At 46.5% G+C, this 24,357-nt stretch overlaps 1 protein-coding gene across 2 annotated transcripts in view; it reads left to right on the top strand.

Annotated features, from left to right (window-relative positions):
* zfpm1 (zinc finger protein, FOG family member 1) overlaps positions 1-20,812 on the top strand; it is an 86,783-nt gene extending 65,971 nt beyond the window's left edge. Inside the window, exons 5-10 of one of the 2 annotated variants that reach the window (XM_068603585.1) lie at positions 12,533-12,635; positions 13,561-13,821; positions 14,749-14,982; positions 15,115-15,357; positions 15,485-17,998; positions 18,161-20,812. In XM_068603585.1, coding sequence (XP_068459686.1) covers positions 12,533-12,635; positions 13,561-13,821; positions 14,749-14,982; positions 15,115-15,357; positions 15,485-17,998; positions 18,161-18,291 — 3,486 coding nt within the window. In that variant the 3' untranslated portion in view covers positions 18,292-20,812. Of the gene's footprint in view, positions 1-12,532; positions 12,636-13,560; positions 13,822-14,748; positions 14,983-15,114; positions 15,358-15,484 lie in introns of both variants that reach the window. The other variant, XM_068603587.1, reaches the window with a different exon arrangement.
* Positions 20,813-24,357: the final 3,545 nt, after the last annotated feature.

Raw genomic sequence — 24,357 nt, 5'->3', positions numbered from 1 at the left:
GGGCCTCGACAGATAAGCTATCAGTTTGCAACGAAGCCCAGCGAGCAACACGACTACACTGCGAAGCGTTCACACTCGAGTAACACATCCCACAAAGAGACGTATGACGAGCAACGACTTTCTTTCCTTCATCTGAAACGATATGCATTTAAAATCCCTCTGATGTTGTCGTGTGTGTGTCTGTGTGTGTTACCGTGTGGGTGGAGGTTGTTAGTTCTGAGAAATCAGGGTGGAGCAGAGCGATCGCCAAAGAGAAAGCAAATACGATGCAGTCCTCTTCTCCCTCCAACACATCTCCTTCATTAGATTGCGGCGTGTTAACCGGCCTGTGTCATATGGAAATGCTGCCATTTGCATCTCTTGAGAAAGAGGCGTAAAACCATTTATCTATTTAAATATATTCCGGCCGATATGGCTGTTGGACTTTAGAACAGGGTATAATAATGTTTACTGATCAACTGATCAGCTGTGCTGCTGATTCCTCACTGTTTTTTTGTTTTGTTTTTTTGGTCGCGTGAACCACCGGGTCCTCCCTGGCAACCCGGCGAGCGAGCGCGGCACTTCTGCCACTCCGATTGGATCGCACGCGACAAATCTGATATTATATCTCCCCTCCTCCCTGATTGGATCCTGCTTTAATTAACTGATAAGTGCGAGCGCGTGTGATTGGACCGAAGTTGCCGGATTGTCGCGAAATGCCGGGCTCGGATGGAGCGAGAGGCCGACGAAGTGTGGAGCCCGAGTCCGTCGCGTCCGTCGCGTCCGTCCCAAAGGGCCGATGTCCGGCGTGAAGAGACTCCTCTTACGTCATCGTCCCCCCATTGTTCCCTCCCCTCCGTCAGCAGCACCAGCAGCTCGGCCCCACCCCAATCCTGTCTTTCGTGGAAAGGCAGCCCGAAGGCACGATCCTGGAAGGAGCAGAGTAGGGAGTTCAAAGCGTTATCACGCGCCGAACGTCTTTTCATCATGTTTTAGAAACAAGCGTTCGCACTAATCCCCCAATAATCTCTCCAGGAGAACTGGGGCGATAAGGCGCGCCACCCACGGCTTTTCAAACACTTTTTGGGTAGTCTCTTCTCACTCCCTATCTCTCCTCTCCTTCCCCCCTCTACCTCCTCTCCTCTCCTCTTCCCTCCTTCCCTCGCTCCCCTGGAAGGACGCGTGAAGGTGATCACCGGCTCCTCCTCACTCTCTCCGGAGCTGTTTTTCTTCTTCTTCTTCTTTTTTTTTTTCCCGCGTCGACTTCCGAGCCGGTTTGTTTACATCCAGATTGTGATCTTTTTTTTTTTTATCTGGACTCATCAACAGTGTTTTCTCTGCCTGTGTTTCTCCCCTCTCCTCCGCCCATCAAATTAGAATGTTAATTAAAATGGTGCTCCTTCAGAAGATGACAAATCAATGATTAGGGCGAGTGTTGAGATACCTTCTGCCGTGCCCCCCCAGAAGAAACGCAATACGCAAGGAACGTTCTTGAAAGCAACCAGAGAGCAGGGCAAGCCTCTCTATCTTTAAAGGCACAGTGGAATATAACAAGACGCCCGTACACTGTCCCTGTTGTTGCCTGGTACACATATAACACATGAAATATCAAAGCCGCGCTCCGTTATTCCTGGCAAATAATGAAAGGATGATTTCAGGCAACGTCACTTCGCCCGTCATTGTCGCAACACACTCATATTTGTTGTCATCGCCAGCAGAGCAAGGTGTTTGTTGGATTGGCATTTGGCAAAAGCTGTGTGTGTGTGTGTGTGTGTGTGTGTTGGGAAGGTAAGTTCTTCCTCTTTTGTCACATTCGGGTTTTAACATTTCAGGTGAGGGATACCGCCTCATGGGACACTTGATCTTTTGCACTTTTAAAGACATTTTAAAGTACTTTTTAATTGCATAATGACGTCGTTCCAGATGTCATAAAGCGTGGCAAGACTTGATTATTTTTCACATTTTTGGGATGACTGGTTGTCAAATTGCTGCTTAAATCAGTGGTGGTCCAGGTCCTCCTTGATCCCTCTGAAGAGCATTAAATACATGACACAGTGAACCATGTAACCACTCAATACAGTGTGATGGAGTGTATTATATTATAGTATATATGCTATACTTCAATATCCAATTCCATCCGTTTCTATTCTGCATCAGCTGTCGACACCAGAGCCTGTTGGCTAGCTCCCAGCTAGCTGCTCTATTAGCGTAGCAGGGGGACACTAGGACCCAGGGGAGATTCTCGCAGTGGGACACTGTCGGCCAACATCCAAAGAAGGTAACCGGTCGTGCCGCTGAAGGGAGTGTCTCCTCCAAACGGCCTGACACATGTTTAAAACAAGAATCCCAGACGGCCGTGAGGAGAGAAGCGCTGGAATCCAATGAGTTATGATGAAAAGATTTAATAAAAAGAGGTGATAAATTCAGCAGATACGCTCCTTGATCAAGGCCGAAACCACAGACTGCAACCCGTTAGCAGTCGTAGCAACGGCCTGAGAGCAAAGAGAGGCCGCGACCAGCGCTGCGCCGGGTTTTGCCAAAAACAAAGTTCCTAGAAACACAGATTAATCTCGAAGACTCACTTTCAATGTAGAATTAGCTCTTAAAGCTACAGTAACACAATTCTAACACATGCAGACTACTTAACAATTAATTTGCTCCTGAATCATTATACAGGAATACCAAACATACAGTGACCTTCTTATGCATGCAGTTACATATATTATCATCATAATATCCCTTATTGATTATGTTAACGCATATATTTTAATGTTTTAACACATGTCAGTGACTCACAAGGTGTTAGCCTGCTAGCTCCTCACTGCTGTCCGCCCGCTTGTATGCATGACTAGCTGCTTTATGACGGACATATTCATTTTTAACCGGAAAAATTAATCAAGTCGGAGTATTTGTATCGGTGTAGCTGGATCTAAGACTCCTGTTTGGATTTTCAAACTCATTTATGGAGTTTTAGAATATGCTATTTAAAGACGTCTCATTACAGAAGCTTCCATCTCACTGGGTCGACTGCAGCGCTTTTGGGTTTTAAAAACCCTTTGAGTGATGGACGTATTGCCTCAAAACGTTGACCCCGTGCATCGCGGCCTTGAGGAGAGCTCGCTCCTTGCTGTGGTGATTGAATCGGCGTGCTACCTGTCGTATGACTCGCCCACATCATGACAGCAGCTGTCTGTCTCTCAGTCCGTCAACCTGGGCCTGACAGAGGAGCCCATCACCCCGAGAGAGGAGGGAGGAGGGAGGAGGGAGGGAGAAAACCGCCAAATGAGATAAAATACTGATGGACTGAAATGCGGAAGGAGAAGGGAGGAAGACGAGAGGAAGAGGAACTAAAGAGGCCCAAAGAGAATGACGAGGAAAGGTCCGTCGATTCAAACAAAACATAAGCGAGAAAAATGGGAATATGAGCGAAGAAGAGCCCTGGAAGAGAGGAGAAGGCGAATGAGGAAGAGGAGGGTTCAATGAGACGGAGGGAGGAGGTGTTCATCACTCAGAGGCAATGACTGCCTGGTATCTGCATCTCCCTGTCATCTGCACCGGCTTCTGCAGGGTGGAGGAGGAAGGAAAGAGGAGGAGGAGGAGGTGTAAGAGACGAGGAGAGGGAAAACCTCTATCCTCTCTATCTCTGAGCCTCATCTCAGGCAGTTCAGGAGCCTGCTTTCCAAGAGTGCCTCATTTTCAAATCTCTTATCTCGGCCCCCGTTTTAAGTATCGCAGTTTTATATTTTTACATGTCATTTGCATGCAGCTCATCAAACCTGGCTCCCTCTATTTTTTTTTCTTCTTCTTCTCTCCTTCTTCTTCTGCTTCTCGGGAGGTGTGCGCCGATACGAGGGGGAAAACCTCCCGGTCCATGTACTGTACGGAGGATGTTTGTTCCTCGTGAGAGGAATTTACAGTGTAAAGAAGTATCTTGTGTCTGTTGAATATTTGAGAAATGCTTTGTGTGTGTGTGTGCGTGTGTGTGTGTGTGTGTGTGTGTGTGTGAGAAAGGCAGGATGAGAGTAGGTTTCTGATTTTTATCTGCCTTCCTTTTCTTCTTTGTATTTTTGGAGGATTCACACAGTGACCTCTTTGTTCGGGACAGTGAGTACACCCCTCCAACCCCACGGATCGGGAAAGAAACCATTTCCTGTAGCCGAGAGATAGAACGAGAGACAGAGAGAGAGAGAGAGAAAAGAGAGAGAGATAGGACGGAGGAGGAAAGGAGGGGCCCGGCAGGCAGACAGACAGACAGAAGGGTAGGAATGAGAGTTTAGGAAAAGGAAGGAGGCGGTGCAGGAGACAGGAGAAAGAGGAGAAGGGAGGAAGAGGGTGAATGGGATGAATGAATGAACGATGGTTGAAAAGGTCAAGAGAGGAGCAGGGTGCAGCATTCAGTCCTAGAGCGGCAAGGAAGTTTTGAAACATGAAACAAAGGGCAGGATCTTTAGAGGAAACACTGCAGCATAAAGTGTAAAGTTTCTCACTTATGGTTCAAATATTAATGTTTGTTTTTGTCCGCTGGTGTTCCTGTTTCTCACAGTTGTAGTGATGGGAAAGAGCTTTTCTACTATTGATTCATCTTAATATCCTAACATGATTTGAATTTGGTTTTGTTTGTTATTAATTGAGTCATTGCTACTTAATTAATTGATAATGTATATATATATAAAAATAAAAACCCATACTTTCTACCTTTACCTTAGTTCTACCTTTAGGTCAGACTCTGCTCACAGTGCAGCACTGAACACTCTCCTGTGTAGCGGTACACTTCCTGTTAGCCAGGAGCTAACGAGAAGCTAACGAGAAGCTAACGAGAAGCTAACGGGAAGCTAACAAGAAGCAGCAGCATCTGTGTCTCTGAAGCGGCTCAAGAGACCTGAACTAGTTTGTTAACCAGGAGGAAAAGACTTCACTCAGATCGGATGTTTTCTGTTGAAAAACAACGTTCAGGGTTTTCTTTTATTATTGAAAATATAGATATGGATCAACCTAAAAACCTAAAAGGATCAGTTGAGCAGACTATGTCCGGTCTGGTTTGTAATTATATTCTTTGATCAGATAGAGATTTAAGTCCATTTAAATATGTATTTTTACACAAAGTTCTTGTCTGGTAAACACGGCATGTACCATTTGAGAAATATCTTGTCTCAGACAAGAGGAAATGTTTATTTCTACGAGGAAAGTACAGCTGTGTCAATAATATAGCATGTTAAATTAAAAGACAGCCCACGATGACTTAACCACTGAATATTGTAATGACATCGACACAGAACAAGACACAAAAACAATAAAGAAGATGCTGGTTGAATGTTTTCTGAGCATCAGACAGAGGTGTCAGTGTCACTGACCTGTAGCAGTGCTGTGAAGGCATTCACACCCATCGGAGGGGAGTGTGTGTGAGTGTGTGAGTGTGTGTGACGCTGCTTTGAGAAGGTGATGCATAAACCAGCTTAATCTTTTGATAGAAGGCCGGACTGTCGTATCAGTCCGACCGTCAAAAGCCTGCACTAACATGCACTATTGACTTTACATTTAATGACCGTGAGCCTGTAACGGAGCAGCGAGAAAGCACGATGCATGATGGGAAACCGGCCGCGCCGTCCAGACAAAGATGTGCTCCATGTAGCAGTTATGATTTGCATATACAAACATACTTATTCCCCTGTGGTAGCAGTAAAACTGTGGCCGTTGACAGCTGTACAGAGAAATCTTAATCTGCTCATCTGCAGGGTGGTGTGGTGGTGGTGGTGGTGGTGGTGGTGGTGGTGGTGTGGGGGCGGGGAGGCTCCGGAGCGATATACTGAATATATATTTCATATTTCCTCCCTTTTTAATTGAAGTGTGCATATAGCGCGAGGCGATGTGGGACGGGGTCAGACGTTGGGGGGGTTAGTTCAAGGAAAAGTTCTCCGCTCCCCTTCGCCATCATCATCATCGTCGTCATCCCAAGAGAGAGAGAGAGAGAGAGAGAGAGAGAGAGGGAGGGCGAGCGAGCCAGTCTGGTACAGAACGAGGGAAGAAAATGAAGAACTGAAATCAGCCTGGCATCATTTGCATTCAAGTTTTATCGGCGTTGAGGAGGGCGTTTTCTAGGCCTGATAAGGAGAGGGCGTCGCAGGCTGCGCTGGAGGTGGAGGGGGGGTTGGTGGAGAGGTGTGTGTGTGTGTGTGTGTGTGTGAATGGATGGTGTATGAATGTTTTTTTTTGTTTAATGTGAACTGACTTTAGCAAAAGGAAGGCAGCTCAGGAGTTCAGTCGGCGTCTGTCTGCACTACCGCGCGCATCCGTGAATATTACAGCATGTGTAGTGAGGACAGGGCATCGGGTGTGTGTGTGTGTGTGTGTGTGTGTGTGTTGGATGGGGTGGAGGAGGAGGGCGGAGGGGGGGGTTAATATCAGACCAAATAATTAGATTCGCTATCGTCTCGGCGGCAGCAGTGCGGGGATCAGGCAGATTAAAGCCGGGCTCGGGGCTGGTTAATATTCATGAGGGGACCGGGGTCCGGGCGAGGGGCTTAGACTGCAGCTCAAAGACTCTCCTCCGGCTGATGGGGCTTAAGGCGGCACTCTCAACCGAGATGGAGCTCTGCCGGGGGAGGCCTGACAGCCCGCTGATAGATGGAGGGTCGGGTGGATAGTTAGGGCGAGACAAGAGGAAGAGAAGGGGGCGGGGCTTCCACGTGGATCTGAAGATCTTCAAGTGATCGCGGCGTGTTTATGAAACACCAGAAGTCCGACAGCTTTGGTCAACCTCCATCTTTCACGTCCAGTACAGCGCTCACATGAAGGCCTCTCGTCCGTAGTTTAAATACGATACTTGACTTTTCACACCCAAAGTTTTTCTGACGTCTTCATTTGTGTAATATGAGAGCGGGCCATGGGTGACATGGCGTGTAAAGGCGCTTTGAGTGATCTGAAGACTAGAAGGACGCTATTAAAGCACAAGTACACGTCCATTTTCCATCCATACAGCTCAGTGCAGTGTCTCAATGTTCAATACCCAGCATGAGGGCGAATTACACTCCTGCAACTACAGCTGTGTCTGTTCACGCAGTCGGATCAACGGACTCGTGTTGGTTTATAGTTCCCCTGTTTTTCATACTCCAGACCAGCAGGTGGCGCAACGACGTTTAGAGTCAACCTGCACGCCGATGTCTCCCTCCAGGAATTCACCTCCATCTTTGTGTCCTGATACTCCGTCAGATGGTTTTATAAACGCTCATATATGTGGATATGTGGATCCATTGTTCCTGTTTCTGCTGCGGCTTTTAAAAACAGAGGTATTATGCTATGAAACCGGAAATGAGAGACTCAGAAAGGACGTGGTTAGCGGACCAATCACAGCCTTTTGGGCTCGCGTAGCTTTGACGGATAGTCAGAAAATTGGTGTGACGCATGCAAAATGGCCGATTTGACCACGCGAGGTCGGCCGTGCGTGTCTTGCGTGCTTGCGTCTCCGCGTAAAACCCGAGTATAACTCAGACTTTAGCGTTACAGAGACGCTACATTATGCTAGGTCTCGTGGGTCAACGTTTTCTGCTGTCCCTCATGGACGGGGGTGTGGCCAGCGCCAGCCACGAACAGGACTCCCGCGCTTGAGTCGTGGCGGCGGCGTTCTGCCTCCGTTGGCCCTGTCGGCCCAGCGTGACTCCTTGTGGGTCCAGACACGTTCCTCCTGACTGTCGGCCGTTCCAGTCGATGAGATCGGCGTCGGACCAAGAGAAGTGAAAAGGGTTCTGATACCATCCGGGAGCCTCTCCGTGCTCCTTAACTCCCCACACATCTCTGGCTTCTGCGTTGTCTACTGGCCTGGCTAATTACACACACACACACGCACACACACACTCGCTGTGTGACCTGGCCCTGTGCCTCTCTCATTATCTCATTGTGGCTGTGTTGTGTGTACTCGTGGGTGTAAAGCCGCGCTCGTTTTTTCCTTGTTGCAGGTTGACGTTGGAGATAATCTGGTGTTTTAATCGGTGGTTGTGTTGCCGTTTGGTTCCATTTGTTTCTGCTCCCTCAAAGTGGCGCCTGCGGCGTGTGATTGACAGGTGGGCAGCGTCTCCGTGAAGTCACGCAGGTCATCTTGAGGCCCAGTAGACTTCCAGGTGATTTGCATATGGAGGTGCTTCCCTCGGCTGAATCCCAATGAGCTCCGGCCGGCCCTCCGAGTATCGTCCTCTCTGAAGCATCCAGCTGCCAACATTCATGACCACACATGATATATATAGATCAATACCTTTCTCAAAGATACAGTAGATTACGTTTCCTTTGTCCTAAAGGACAGTCAAAATCTGTCTGTACAACAATACAAATGTAGAAGGTCAGACGGGAGGGGACAACATTCATCTTTCATGAAAATGTTATTAATTGTCATAAAACACAATATGGATCACACACTCAGTGAGTAGTTACATAATATTTTTTGAGAACAAGGCTGTGGATGAGTGCTTCTCATTGCTCTTGCTTTGTATATATATGTGTGTGTGTGTGTGTGTGTGTGTTTTCCACTACTGAGCGCTCCCCATTGCCCTATCATGGTGAATTCCAAAGCCGTGGCCGTGATGAATTAGTCTGAAACAAATTAGCAGTACTTACAGCTCAGACGGCTCCAGCATTGGGTTACAAATTAAAACAAAAGAAGCAGTATCTCCACATCAGCGCTAGTTCCCCATGAAATCCAATACGCTCTGCCTGGATGGAGGCTGAGAGGCTTCCTTCGCTCCGTCCTTCCCCTCCCGCTTGTCGCCGTCTTCCCCGAGCGCTGCGCCGGCCTTCCAGCAGGTATTTAAAGACTTAACTCTGGTGGTTAAGGTCTGATCCGGATGATCCCGGCGACACAGGCGGGGTGCCGGTTAGCAATGTCCACATGACTTTTGTCCTATGTCATCTCATGATGGGATGTTTCTGGCTCCTTTTTTAAGACGTCTGTCGGCAGGTTTGACGAGGTCGGGACCAGACCAATGGCTTCCCACTGGAGTTTAGTTTTATGACCCTTTTATAGCGGCGAGACGGAAGGTTTGATGTTCCCCTTTTACTGTTCTTTCATTTGAGTCCTAAAGAGGTAAAACAGTCCAGCTTTCAATTGTTTAAAAAGATGTGAGAACAGCCAGAAACAGTTGACACGTTGCTCGTCTTCATTCTCTCTCTTTGGGCCTCTGAAGCCCAACTTGGGATTTTTTTACATCCTGTGCGATTAGTTTTTCCCTTTAATTCATTAAAAACCATCAACGCAGCAGTGATGCAGAGTCTACTGATATATTTTCATATCCTATAAAATGAGAAGCAATGGCAACATGTTCTATTAATAACATGAAACTAGATTGCATGTATTCTCTGAGTTCTAGACTTGACGAGGAGGGGAAACAGGTTTCTAATATATAAGTCAGATACATGTTGATTTGCATCCTAATGCATGTACATGTAATGCATAACATGTGACAGTCTCAGTCCCTCACTGGCTCCACCTTCTCAGATTGTCCACTTTTCCTCCCAAAACACCATTGATAAATAAATAAATACACTTTTTCAATAACACAAAGGAGTAATAATCACGTGGGAATTAGTATTTGATGACAAAGCACTGATTGACTTTAAGGGGAGACGGATGGAAACCACCATTACATTCAGACAATTCTTTATTTTTTCATTTCTGAAAATGTATAAATGTTTAAATTGAATTTAACTTCGTACATGCTAGGTCAAAAACATCCAACTTGTTTTATTATGTTGACAAATTAGAGTCAAGGGGTTTTGTGAATATCTCTTTGTATCATTCCATAAATCACAAAACAGCTTTTAAAGACAGGTTTTGTTCAATTACAGACATTTTGAAGACTCTACAGGTGAATAGGATAAAAAATAAACTCCTAGATATCATTGTATCATATTCACTAACTTATATTTACTTTTCTTTTTTACTTTAAATTCTGAAATGTTATGTTTAAATATGCACATAAGGCATTATCTAAAGCTCACTTTTGGTGAATGTAGAAGAAATCTACAGACAAATAAACACCTGAATGAGTATTTTAGATGTTTTATTTCCACGAGTCTGAAACGTGTTAAAGAAGAAAGAAAATGTGAAAACGCTGGAATATTTAATTCAGACGCTTTTGTTTCATCCCTTGTGCAGATATGGGATTAGCTGAAGTGTAGAAACTATAAATAAAATAAAAAAATAAATAAAATAATAATAATAATAATAAAAATAATAATAATTAAAAAAAATATATATATATATATATACATATATATATATATATATATATATATATATATATATATATATATATATATATATATATATATATATATATATATATATATATATATATATATATAGCTGCTCGGTCTGCTCAGTACTGAGGGGATGCTTCCCCCTGGTGGACACGGACCAGTACTGCACCACAGACCCAATAACTAATACTGGGCTCAGTTAGTCGGTGTGATTCAAACTAAAGTGACTCAGCCGTCACATGCACGTTGTATTCCTTCATTGTTTATTCTTTCATTGCCTTTTCAATTGTTGTGTTAGTTGTGTTTATATAAGATAAGCGAGGAAACGCCACAGAACAGCTGAGCGAAGGGAAACGTCTCTTTATTCTTGTTATTCACGTCCTTCTTGTCAGTTAGAAGTTAGAACAACAGACACACAAACATACTGTACAGTACATACAGTACACATACAGTACAATACAGAGAGTAGTTCTCTCTACTTGGTATCTGCGGGGCCGTAGGTAGGTGATGTGTTTATCTGCATCTCTTAAAGTCATGTTCCCTGTCTCCTTTATACTATCTCATTGTTCATTTTAATATATTTATTTATTTACCAGGGACAGTGCATGTTAATCCACATTTCAGTGTTTACAAACTAAATGTGTCTGTCGTCTCCACGCAGGTTATTACAATTTAGTAGGCTAATATATATCAGTACACACTGTATACTACACTGTACAGCTCAATGCAACACCGTACTGTACAATAACGTGCATTAATACGCTACAAACAGATCAGATTGTGGCATGAAGGTCGTCTGTGTCTCTGAGCTGTTGGAGTTATGTGAGGGTTAATTTTTAAACCTTTCAGAGGCCTCGAAGGACAAACTCTTCTGTAGCAAAACATACTTCATGTTGGGTTGTTTTTTTCCTCTGAATAGGTGTGAGTTAGTGTGCTTTCAGTGATGTTCATTGTGTTTGTGTTGCTGTCATAACGCCACAGCAGGAGGCCGAGAAGCTGCACGAAGGGACTGACGGACGAGTTGCCGTCGATGCGTTTGAGTACGATGAGACAGGGACAGAATATACTCTTACACACATCTAAAGTTGACATCTTAAGCAATTTTCAGTTAAAAAAACAAACAAAAAGCGCCGGCGACAGCGGCAGAAAAGTGCATCTGAGCGTGTGAGTTACGGAGACATGGATCAGCCGGTCCTGGGAGGGAATGCTGCTGCAGCCTCACGTGGACAAAGAGCAGATTGTACTCGGACACACAGGTGTGTGTGTGTGTGTGTGTGTGTGTGTGTGTTTGGCGTGTCCTCCCTCCCTCATACCTCCACACATGCAGACACTAGATGTTGACTCTTTGTCCAGTGTATTCACCGTGGATCTCATTATGGCAGCCGTCTGAATAGCGGCCCGGCGACCTCATCAGATCTTCTTTCTCTTCCTTTTCTTCTCCCACTCTCTCCCGGGGTCTCTCTCTTCCTCTTCTATTCCTTTTTCTTCTCTCTTCTCCGTTATTTCCCACGTGGCTTTGTTCAGCCCCGCGCTCCCCTCGTTTCCTCATTTCCTCATTTCCTTCTCGGGTCGTGATCATCCTCCGCTCGCTGGCGTTCTTCTTTATACGTGTGTTTACCGCTGACTTCTGTGACGACCTCGTGGTCTGCACGCCGTGCGGCGGCCCGGTTAAAGAAGAGGACGGACACTCGGAAGAGACATCTGCGTTTATTTTAAGAGGATCTCTCTTGTTTCGTTTCATTTGTGTCCCTTTTTGGAACGATCTTAAAGAGAAACAAGTGAACCAGTTCCCCCTGTGGGAGGATAGAGCTGCACAGGCTGCACCGGGATGTCATGAACAGTTACATACATGCCAGGATAGGCTCTGTGGTCTTTTTCAAAGACAATGCCACTTGGTAGCATCATGCGTGAAGACTTTATTGTTTGTTTAAATGTAGGAATGGTGGGTCGTAAAGATTACACATTGATTTAAGATCAAGAAATAGTAAAACATATCATCAGTTTCCCAGGTGGCACCAGTCCAAAACACAAAGAAAAACTGGGTCAAACACATTTGTTTATACAAAAAAAAGGACCAAATTGTCTATTAATCGACTAATTAATTCATCAGCTAATTGTTTCAGCACAAATGGTCAAAAACAAGATCTATTGCTGGTACATTTGATGTGATTCAGTCAGAAACAATGAAAGTAAAGGTTTGTTCTGCTGTGCATTCTCTGCTGTGTAACTCTGATGACGAGCTCATGCTGATTCCTCATCTCCTGTCTCTCTCTGTGTGTGTGTGTGTGTGTGTGTGTGTGTGTGTTTGCAGAGCTCCAGGTGGACTCTGGTGTGTGAGGACCCAGACTGTTGGATCAGTCGGCTCCCTCTGACCTCCGACATCTCCGCTGCCAACTGTACCATCTACAGCCAAGGTGACCTCTCAAGCAGATAATGAAATGAAGCGACCGGCATGAAGCAATTATAAAGTGCATAAAGACACAACTCACCATTACGCCGAATTAGTGTGAGCCCTGATCTGGTTTCTCTGCTATGAGCCGGTCCCATCTCAATGTGATGGGAGACAACGTCACCAGACGTGTGTTAATGACCCGTTAACTACGTAAATTAGACCTTCATGTCCAGTCTGCTGCTTCATTTAAACCTTTATGTTCAGTCTGCTACTTAATTTAAACCTTTATGTCCAATCTACTGCTTCATTTAAACCTTTATGTTCAGTCTAGTGCTTCATTTAAACCTTTATGTTCAGTCCACTGCTTCATTTTAACCCACAAAGACAGGATGATGAAAATGGAGGCAGGGTTTCCAGAGCTTTTTTTGGTGATCTCAAGGATGCTCTGCCTTGATTTTAATCCAGAACACCAAGTTGAAACAGACTTTTAAGTTTTATTTTTGGGGTAACTGTCGCGTAACATCTGTCAAGAGGTTACGTTTGAGGTTACGTGCAGACCGATGTATCCGGTCTTTTTTCAAAATAAAACTTTTTTTTTTTTCTTTTTTTTTTTCATTCATTCTTGCTCTGCGGCCCAGTAGCAAGGGACCCACGGACCGGTACCGGGCAGCGGCCCGGTAGTTGTGGACCACTGCTTTACATGTTAAGAATGTGAAAGCAGGACTCGTGCGTTGCCCTGGAACTTGTACCTGTTCAGAGCCCATTGTTGGACTCGTTGCTCCACAAAAGTGAAGAAGAGCTTAGTTATAAAAAGTAAAAATGTCGTTAATGTCAAAGCAACTGCCTGAAATACCTCAATTTAGCACATTGACTGGTATAAAAGACATTTCCTACCCAGCTCGGGTGTCCGTTGTCCCTTTCCCTTGTGACCTGAGGGTGTGTTTCAGGTGAGGACTTGTTCTGTAAGGTGACCAGAGAGCTCGCGGCGGGGGAAAGGCTCCTGGCTTCCCTGTCGCCTCCCCCGGGCTCATCCTCCTCGCCCTCCTCCTCCCCGCGGACCCGGCTCTCTCCGCCGCTCAGCCTCGTCACCCAGAAACCCCCCGCGGTGAAGGAGGAGTCACTGTACTCGCCGGCGCTGCGCTCGGAAATCCAGCTCCTCCCACAGCAAGCTGGCATGGCCGCCATCTTGGCTACTGCTGTTGTCAATAGTGAGTGTTGTATTTAGGGCATGAAAATAACTAATTCATACAATAGAGTATGTCATATATGTGTGTACATGCGAGCTGGTTCTAATGTGTATGACTTTGTTGGAGTTTTAATCTGCGTGGTACAAAGTGGTATCAAAGATACGAAAAACACAAGCAATGTAGTACAATATGTACAAGAAACATAAGAATATATGGCCTTTAAAGTATTACATCCAGAACAGTTTCCCCTTCTAATTGTTTATGCTTTACATGTTTTGTCTTGTCAGCTTTTACACCTCTAATCCAGCATTGTTATTCGGATCACTGCAATATAAGCCGGCGCCTTCGCACCATTATTAAAGAGGTCTTTAAAGTTGCAATGATTTATTTGGCCACAAGGTGGCACTGCAGCTCTTTAACTCTCCTGGCTTAATAAAGTTTTTCACTGGCCATGTGCTGTGTTAATGTCTGTACAAGCACATACACACAGTGTGTGTGTGTGTGTGTGTGTGTGTGTGTGTGTGTGTGTGTGTGTGTGTGTGTGTGCGTGTGCGTGTCACTATTGTAATTATCCTAGAAGATATACATTCCTCGATCTGGTAACACTCCAACAAACTATTTTGACGTTATAAAAAATAACCCAGATGATAAGATGTTACCTTGGATACTTATAGCAATGGTGTGTGTGTGTGTGTGTGTGTGTGTGTGTGTGTGTGTGTGTGTGTGTGTGTGTGTGTGTGTGTGTATGTATGTGAGTGGGTAGATGTCAGGTTATCATACAGTAGTTAATTATCACGGAGCATGAAGGCACGCTATCGCCGCTGAGAGTCTCATTTATTTGTGCTGTGGAATGAGAGATATTGGCCGAGTCAATAATCTATTAGAGCTGTGAAAAATGGTTTTTCATCAAGTCCACTAACTGTGACTGTGTGTTCTGCCGTCTACCAGAGGACATTTTCCCATGCAAGGACTGTGGGATCTGGTACCGCAGTGAGAGGAATCTGCAGGCCCACCTCATGTACTACTGCGCCAGCCGTCAGAAGCAGCCGGCGGCCGCCTCGTCCCCGCCGCAAGACAAACCCAAGGAGTCCTACCCCAACGAACGCATCTGCCCCTTTCCACAGTGCAACAAGAGCTGCCCCAGTGCCAGCTCTCTGGAGATCCACATGCGCACACACAGTGGTGAGAGCCAGACGTACTGTACACGTATGCCACCGGCATCCAGGGTCCGAACATCGGGGCCTAACCGGTGTGCATTCATCAGGTGCTCTGGCAGGTGGAGCTCACTGTGTGCCCCTCTCTGTCCTTCCACAGGTGAACGTCCATTTGTCTGTCTCATCTGTCTGTCAGCCTTCACCACCAAAGCGAACTGTGAGCGCCACCTCAAAGTCCACACGGACACGCTGAACGGAGTGTGTCACGGCTGTGGCTTTGTCTCCACCACAAGAGACATCCTCTACAGCCATCTGGTCACCAGCCACATGGTGTGCCAGCCCGGATCTCGCAGTGAGGTCTACTCCCCAGGGCCAGGCCTGCCTAAGCTGCCCCTGTCCACTGGTAAGCCATCATTGTGACAGCTGTTTTCTAAAGACTGGACCAGACTGATTGTTTGGAGTCTTGCCATTTTAAATCATTCAAATGTAAGCTGCTGGTATTGTTCGCTAATCTAATCTCTCTTCTTCAGGTCTCAGTCCAGGAGACTCTGGCGTGGTGTTGAAGTGTCAAGTGTGTGGCTACAACTCGGACTCCCCTGCCCAGCTTCAGCAGCATGTGCGGACCCACCTCGAGGTCAGGGTCCCAGCCGAAAGGAGCCCCACTCCCCGCCAAAGTACCCCATCATCAGTTGACCACCAGCTGTCCCCCCGGGAGAGGGAGCCCCTCGCCTGTGTCCCGACACCAGACTCTAGCCCTGGTGCAAACGGTGGCTCAGCCATGCCTCGAGACTACAGTCCTCAGGACGCCCCGACCTCTGACGTAAAGATCAAAGAGGAGCCTCGTTCAGACTCCGAGACAGACGAGCAGCAAATGGAGATTAAGGAGGATGGTGGAGAGAAAGAGGAACTTGGTGGAGAGGAGGGACATCCAGAAGTAAAAATCAAGACAAAGGAGAAGCAAATCACCACATCCTCCTGCCCGACATCGACGTCTCCGAAGAGTCCAGCCACCGCCACTGTGAAGGCAGAACCAACTAGTCCCACCCCTGGTTCTAGCCCTGCACACGTGGGAGGCGCAGGGTCGGTTCTTCCTGGAGGGGCAATGTTCTTGCCTCAGTACATGTTTAATCCCGAGGCCGCCATTTTGCCTCAGGCCTCAGAAATACTGGCTAAAATGTCAGAGATGGTCCACAGCCGACTGAAACAGGGCCAGACAGTTCCTCAGAGCAACCCAGCGGCCTTCTTCCCCTCTGGACCAACTGCACCTACAGCTGGAGCCACTCCCCCTCACAAAGGAGCCACCTGCTTTGAGTGTGATATCACATTCAACAACATCAACAACTTTTATGCACATAAGAGGCTCTACTGCTCCAGTAGGCACGGAGAAGGTCCAACGTCGGCTTCAGGCCCTGGATCCACAAGGGATGCGGCCCCGGACACGATGCCTTCCAGCGGGGCACATGGCTCGTCTGCATCTCCTCAGTGTGGAGCAGCGAGTAGAGCAGCTTCTGCTTCTCCCACTGACTCCGACCCTCCTGCAGGGAGTGGAGCAGCGGAGCCCAAGAGGGTGGTGGAAATAAAGACAGAACCCCCAAGAGAGGGAATATCATCCTCTTCTGAGGGGGAAGGTGGAGGTGGTAGTGCGGGAGGAGGAGGAGGAGGAGGGGGTGGAGGAAGAGCTAGTGAAGGCAGCCAGAGTCCTGCAAGTGGTTCTGCGGAGGACCAAGAAGACGATCCCAACAGAACCTTCTGCCAGGCCTGCAACATCCGCTTCAGTCGCCATGAAAACTACACTGTACACAAACGCTTCTACTGCGCTTCGCGCCACGACCCGTCGAACCACCGCTCCGTGCACATGGCCAAGGCCTCCACAGCAGCCGCCTTCCTTCCCCAGCCCATCCGCAAACGCAAGAGGAAGAAGATGTACGAGATTCACATGGCCAGGACTGAAGCCCTGGCCAACGCGGCCGCTGCCGCCGCTGCCACTGCGTCTGCCGCCTCGGCGCCTTCTCCCTCTGTTCTGGGCTTGGCCGTGAAGCGAGAGGGTTCACCCGGCGGGGCCGGCAGCTCCAGCCCCGAAGGAGATGGCCCCATGGACCTCAGCAAGAGGCCCCGTCTGAGCGAGGGTCCACGGCACGGCGGTGGCAGCATTCTCCCCGCCCTGCCTCTGACGGACTACCACAAGTGCACCGCCTGCAGTATCAGCTTCAACAGCATTGAGAACTACCTGGCTCATAAAACCTACTACTGCCCTGCGACCACCCTCCAGCCCCATACCTTGGAGCAGCTTCACAGGCTCAAGAGTTCGGCCTCTACCTCTCCCAAAAGCAGGCCTCAGCAGGAGCGCCCGGACCATCTGCACCCTATGGAGGCTAAAGCTCTGCCCGCGGAGTGGGTGGCCCAGGCTCAAGGCACGTCATCCAGTCCTCGCCCTTCTGCCTTACCGGCCTCCGACGCCACATCTCCTCCCCACGCAACCACCACATTTGCAGCCACCCCAGGGGCCGGAGCCAAAGGCGCAGGCGCCAGTTCCTCTCAGGTGGTATGCCCATACTGCCCCAACAGGCTCATTACCTGTGACCTGATGGAACACTTCAAGACGACCCACGGCCTGGTTGTAAGCATTCAGCCACCGCAGCCCGGCAGTGCAGTCAGCCGCAGCCCCAGCCTTAGTCCCAGGGATGGACCGGCCGCGACCACCTCCACCACCCCGACCAGCCAGCCCAGATTGGTCTCTCGAGGACACAGAGACAGCATCAATGGGCAGGCAAGGAGCGGCACGACTTCCCCCGTCTCCCCACTGGTAAACGGCAGCCCTTCAGCTGGGGGGGGGTCACCTTTGGCTGGCTCACCTCTGCCCGTGTCTCCCCCAAGGGCTCCTTCTCTGACTTTGTCACCTGTGCCTGAGGCCCTGAGGGAGACGGTGGGGTCCTCCCACCTTCCAGACAAGGCTTTCCCCACCGCGGCCTCCCATCCCGTCCCCACGGCGCAGCCGGCCCCCATCACCGGCCCCAAATCCACCGCCATCTCCCCTGTCCTGAACGGTAATTCCCGCTTCTGTCGGCTCTGCAACATCAAGTTCAGCAGCCTCTCCACGTTCATAGCTCACAAGAAATACTACTGCTCTTCCCACAGTGCCGAACATGTCAAGTGAACTCAGTATTTCTCTTCCTCCTCTTTCCATTCCTTTGTCTTTCCGGGTGGAGGCTTTCCTTCACGAGGTTCCAAGAATGCTCAGTTCCCCTCCTCCTCCTCCTCCTCCTCTTCCTCTGCCAGTCCTCCCACATGGGGGCCACAATGGCACTCGGCTGGCGTGACCATGAATGACGATAAATGACTGTTACTCACCTGGCAGGGCCCGATGTCCACCTGCTGCGGAGCAGATTTTGCAGGTGGTGTTACTCGCATACATTCACTGATATTCTCGTGCGATGGGTCAAAGTTTGTAGCACACTAAGAGCAGAGACAGATGCTACCTGCGCGCCCTGGTGTGCCCCCCCCCCCCCCCAGAGATCGCGCTCTGTCTCCGGCCCCCAGCCACCAATTCAACATCTACCACTCCCAGGCCTCACGTTATGTTGTATTATGGGACGTTAAAAACATTGAAGTCAACAGCCTGTTTTCCGTCTCTCTGTTGAACAGTGTCAGTAATTAGATTCTGACTGATGGAGGCATTTCTGACTGATGATGATACAGTAATGACGATGCTGATTATGATGAATCTCCAGTCTTTTCCTGAGCTCTTAATGTTCCAGACTTAAACAGAGGAATTGTTCCTCCTGTGTGGAAAAGACTTGATCATTGTTAATGTTTTTAATATCTGTGCATAGTGTATGATGTCTGAAAAAAAGAATTCTATAATGCTTTTGGTTTCAACACTGGCTCTTTTTTGCTTACTAGAGAAGCTAAAGTAATTTAGCTGAAAAACAAATATGTGGTTTCACAATGTTACTAATTACTGAAGGATAATATCTCAAAATGGACAATTCTGTTCTGTTCTTTTCTTTCATACACACAAATTTTTATTTTCTCTTTAAAATGCAAGGGAGGAAAAAATGTGAAATATTTATCTTTTAGTCCTCACTGATTTCATGTCAACAGAAAACTACCTACCTAGTGTCTGAGAGTACTTGTATTTTTTATTTGTATATTTTTCATACTGTTGGAAGGAACCGTTTGGATCTGGGTGTGTTGAAGTGTATTTTTTAAGTGTAGATATGTAATATCTTCTCACAGTAATCACTGGGATCACACTGAACATGGTTATCACGTTAGCGTGTTCTGTTTATGCATCTTTAATCGATGGGGAGGTGACAACCCGCGCTGGTTATTTTTAGCCCCTCTTGATGAGCAACAGGAATAGATGAGAACAGAGCGCTACTCATACTGTTGTGTTCACACTTTGGTGATAATGATTCACAGATTTTAGGGGATACAAAATCCAAATTTTGAATAAAAAATGTCGTCTTCAGCGACCAGCCTCCAAACCATGCAACGTATGACCATGACGGACACACAGCTTTTGTTGGCCTGCCATTTCACACATACACAAAACATGAGAACATGCTTTGTCGTCTCATACACATCTTAAAAGATGTTGCGTTTAAATGATTGTGTTTCTGTCCGGGAATGAAGGCATAGCAGGGAATAGTCACATCTTATTACAGCACATATTTAATATCCACTCTTCGTGGTCCACGGTGTGTGTGTGAGAAAGAGACTGTCCTGTTCCTCTCTCACTTTATTGCTCTTTCACTCATGCACACATACCGCCATGCGCCACGCTGCTGTCGCAGCTGCAATACAGTGTTAGCTAGAACTGTGAAAGGCTTTTCATGGGTCATCTTCGGGTTTTTTTTTGAGGGCCAGACTTCAGTTTTAATTCGAAGTGCCGATAGCCAATATTGCATCCAGGTGCTGAGGTTGTGACACAGTTTTTTCTTTCTTCCCCCCTAATTTTGAAAGAATAAATGTTTTCCCCAGGATTTGACTCTTGTTAATGTACAACAGCCTCCAAGACACAATTGGACTCTCATGGGAAAGTAGAAATACAGAGTAGGGGAAATGATGTTCGGGGGTTGGCATTTTTCTTGCCTGCAGTGGAGCACATGAAGCGAAATATTTTACATTTTTGATAAAATCCTAACGTCAGTCAAACTGTAAACCTAACAACACGGACTGTGTAGCTTTCAGTCGTGAACACGCCTCTTGTTTGATCATGAGGACGACAGAACAAGCTGTACACACAACGCTGACACATCGCAGCAGAACGCTCCGTCCGCTCCCCAAACTGGAAAGCAAATGTTGAAGTGTAGGCTTTATTTTAACACCATTCAAAATAAGATCCTGGTTGATTTTCTGCTCCGGTGGCTTGAAGCCGACTTACTAAGTGTTTACAATCGTGCTGGTCGAACGCTCGCAGTCCAAATTGAAAGAGAAAAAGCAGAAGAAAGTCACAGATTCAGGTCAACTTGCCACAAATTGAGGGACTGAGTGCTGGAAAATCATCTTTTGAACTTAACCCCTTTTAATTGCACTGTGTTGTATAAAGATGTGCTGAATGTTTTAGTTTTAGGGACTTTTTTGTATTGTATTTATGTTATTCAGAACTTTTTCCCCGTCCAAAGTGGTCACCTTGAAGGACTTTCTGAAAGAGTTTAACCTTCGCCTAAAACCTTTTTTCCTAGTTGTAAACATGTTTTGTTTTTTTTAATGATTCCTCTGATGTCCATAATGGAGAAAATCACAATGAATGTCGAAACTTTTATTTCCATATTTTCATTTCAGTACCATTACATTCTTGTCCAAACTATGCATGGGAAATTAAAAAAAAAAAAAAAAGTTCTGAGAGACACTGATGCAGAATGTGACTGGACTTCTTTCTCGCGGCTTCAATCTCTTTCGCGTGACGCCGACGCTCAGCGCTCGCCATGACCCTGAGTGGGAGTCTGTGACTTTGGTAGGTGCTTGATTCCCCGATGTGTAGTCACACATGAATCACTCCCTTTCAGAGAAAGGTTCCCAGAGCACTGTTTCTGCTCGACTTGAATAAAGGCAGAGTGAATCATCAGCGTTCCTTTCAAAATAATGTGCATGAGCAATAGCAGGAGGAAAGTGTGCCCAATCACAGCTCAAGGCTGCTCCAATCAAAGGCAAAGTGCACTTATAAAAACACTGCTACCTTCAGACAGATTGAGTTGATGCATATTTTCATTTGACTTCTTCGCCCTGTGAATCGTTTAATTATGGGATCTGATTCAACGCGTCCTTGTATTCAGTTCCTGTGTACTACCTTGTGATCTGGCGCCGTTTGAGCTCACACGCGACATGTTACAAGCCTCTTGTTCGCTTCAAGGATGCGCTTGACACGAGACGTCAACAGAAACCATAAACCATCAGAGCTTTCCTGTGCAGACACTGTTTTGTTCCCATGAGCACAAACAGTGCGCTGGATCCAGAGAACAAGCTGCGCGTGGAGGTTAGCCCAACTATATCTACCTCGCTAGCTATCGAGCAATACCAGCTAGCGAGCGATACCAGCTAGCTAGCTAGCTGCTGGTATTGCTCACTAGCTGGTATTGCTCGTTAGCTAGCGAGCAATACCAGCTAGCGAGCAATACCAGCTAGCGAGAGGTACCAGCCAGCTAGCTAGCATCCCTAGCTAGCTAGCTAGCTAGCTAGGGATGCTTTAATGTTGTTATCAGTGTTTAACTTTGAACATTTATATTGTAGCAAGGACTTGCTCGTCTTCTAAGTTGAAGTTTCAGGACGTAGTGATCTTGGATCTTTGTGGAAGTCGAATACTTTTCTAGTTTTTCTGGTTGAAGTCATTTCAGTCTTTATTTTAACTTTCTAAGATTTAAGTCGGTTAGCTTCCTCACTTCACTTACCTGACAAAGCTGAACCAACCTTTAAAATGTTGAAACATGAAGTCATTCTTCTGTAAATCACTCAACACGACTGATATCTGATCAACAAGTTCGCAGGGAAACGGACGAACAACGAAAAAGTGAAGAAGAAAAGAGAAATACTGAACAGACTGAGAGATTGTGTCATCGTTTTGGGTAAACAGGAGCTCTCGCTCAGGGAACACCACGAACGGAAAGAGTCAACAAATAAGGGAACTATGTGGGGCTACTTTTTAAAACTCAGGTGTTACCACATGTTATAACAAAACAATGGGTTCAATATTTACCCCAGACCTTTATTTTGTCTAGAAGGAACAGCATTTATTCCAGCATGAACAAGTAAAAGTGACACCAAAAGCAGCAGCAGCAATAATAAAGATAACACGACAATAGCGGCAGAAAGAAAACTCACATACATGAAATAAATATGAATGCAGTGATAATATGTTGTCATTAATATGCAGCAGAACACTAAATATATATCCAGTGTTCAAACTGTTGGAACTTAATAATAAACTAAATTAAAGCATAATTAAATGCTCTTCTGGGAGATTTGTTTAAAAATTCTCAGCCTCACAATTATCCCTGTCTGAAGGTCATAGATCGCGTCTGCACCCGATTATTCTCTGCATGTCACCATCCTTAGTAATGAAGGAGCTTTGTGCTGCTGTGAAGCTCTGGGGCTTCAGTGCCTTGCTCAAGGGCACTTCAACATGAAACTATGGGGAGAAAACAGGGATCCAACCGGCTTCCTTGGTCATCTTTTTGCCAAATATGAGTTTTTTTTGCACATATATAACTTTATTTGCATTGTTTTAACAAAGTGATTTCACATGTTATTAGTTTTTGTCAGATGGAGCAATCTGGTTCACTTGAAAGGGATTTACATTTTATTTAATCTATTAATTAAAAAAGCACGGATGGAGGAGTCTCAACAAGTTGGACCATTTTGTTCCCATGTTGTCGGGGCGGTGGGGCTCGACCATTTTGCTTCCTCCAAAATGTTTGAGCACCACTGGCCTATACGTGTGTGTGTGTGTGTGTGTGTGTGTGTGTGTGTTGTGTGTGAATTTGTCCTCCTCTCGCTGCTGCCTGAATTCCCCAGTCGTGACAGAGGTGAGAGTTTTGACGTCAAACACATTTTGCACTCGAGTCGTCTGACTGAACTGAACAGTTTTTGGTGTGCAACATTGAAAAGAAAAGGTCATCTAACATCACTCTCCTCCGGTCATTTCCCGCGGCCGTCGTCAGAGGGGAACCCGTCGTCAGTCAAATACCAATCCGACATTATTGTGCGGCAAGAAAGATGTTTGTGTGCCTGTCGCCCGCCAGCCTGCTGAGGACTGTATTCATCTCTCAGAGGTCTTGTGCTTTAATGCTGCTCTGTTAGCAGCATGGGAACCTTCCCTGCTTGTGTCACTGCGCCTGTGCTTCATAGATTACTTGGTAACATGTGTTTCCCATCTGGCTGCTGCCAGCTGGAGTCCTGTAACAGCTCACAGGCACGATGAAAAGTTCCAGACAGCAAATCACTTGTCGGACTCACACCAAGTGGTCTGATGTGTTGGGAGCATTGTACACAGTGTATGTTGATTTATGTCCACATGTAAGGAGAATTTCCACTAATATAACATATTAGTTTTGAAGAAGATTGAAGAAGAAGGTCAATGAGCCACATAATTGATCTGAAACCCTAAACCGATCACTTTTCACGCTGTGAGGATTTGTGTCTGCCGTTGTGTAAGTCTAAATATCTGTGCGTATGTGTCTGTTTTTTAATCTACGTGACGACAGGCTGGTGGTCTTCAAAGAGGGGATCTTCAAGGGCGTTTATGCACACTGTGGCCTTTCCCACCTCTATTTCATCTCTCCATTTCATCTCTCTCTCCGATGGCCGAGCGTTTATCTGCTGCGAGTCTCCGGACAGACACAGTGTTCACTGCACGTCGGTGTGTCTCTCGCTGGGTAACACAAATGAATTACTGGCAGGAATATGAGGTCAGCAGAGGTCACAGTCACAAAGTACCACTTTAACAAGTAAACCTGCAGTTCAAAAGGAGAACACTGGAAAAGCTCACACACACACACACACACACACACACACACACACACGACAATACACTGTCATAGAATTTGGCTGATATTATACAGCGAACCAATACTAGCTGTCCACAAAAGCAGTGATGTGAGACTAGTGGGGTTATTACATCTACTAATGCGATAGATGACAGCTTTCTCTATGTGTGTGTGTGTGTGTTTGTGTGTGTGTGTGTGTGTGTGTGTGTGAGAGAGACAGTGTCCCGTGTCTGATAAGCGACGTGGCGTAAAGGAGCCGGACAAACGCAAACCACTGCAGGGATTGGCAGTAAACTCTCCTCAGAGGATTCGATCAGTCAGACACAGCGTTGTGTGAGTGCTCAGAGGGCTTTACAGTCTGTACTCATGACATCCTGTCCCAGGACCTCACATCAGATCAGGAACAACTCCCCAAATGA

Source organism: Clinocottus analis, unplaced genomic scaffold (assembly GCF_023055335.1).
Source record: "Clinocottus analis isolate CAN_PGR_092001 unplaced genomic scaffold, fCliAna1.0.p SCAF_6, whole genome shotgun sequence".
Taxonomy (NCBI): Eukaryota; Metazoa; Chordata; class Actinopteri; order Perciformes; family Cottidae; genus Clinocottus; species Clinocottus analis.
The sequence above is the reverse complement of the archived record's forward strand: the minus strand, read 5'-3'. Positions and strand labels throughout refer to the sequence as shown.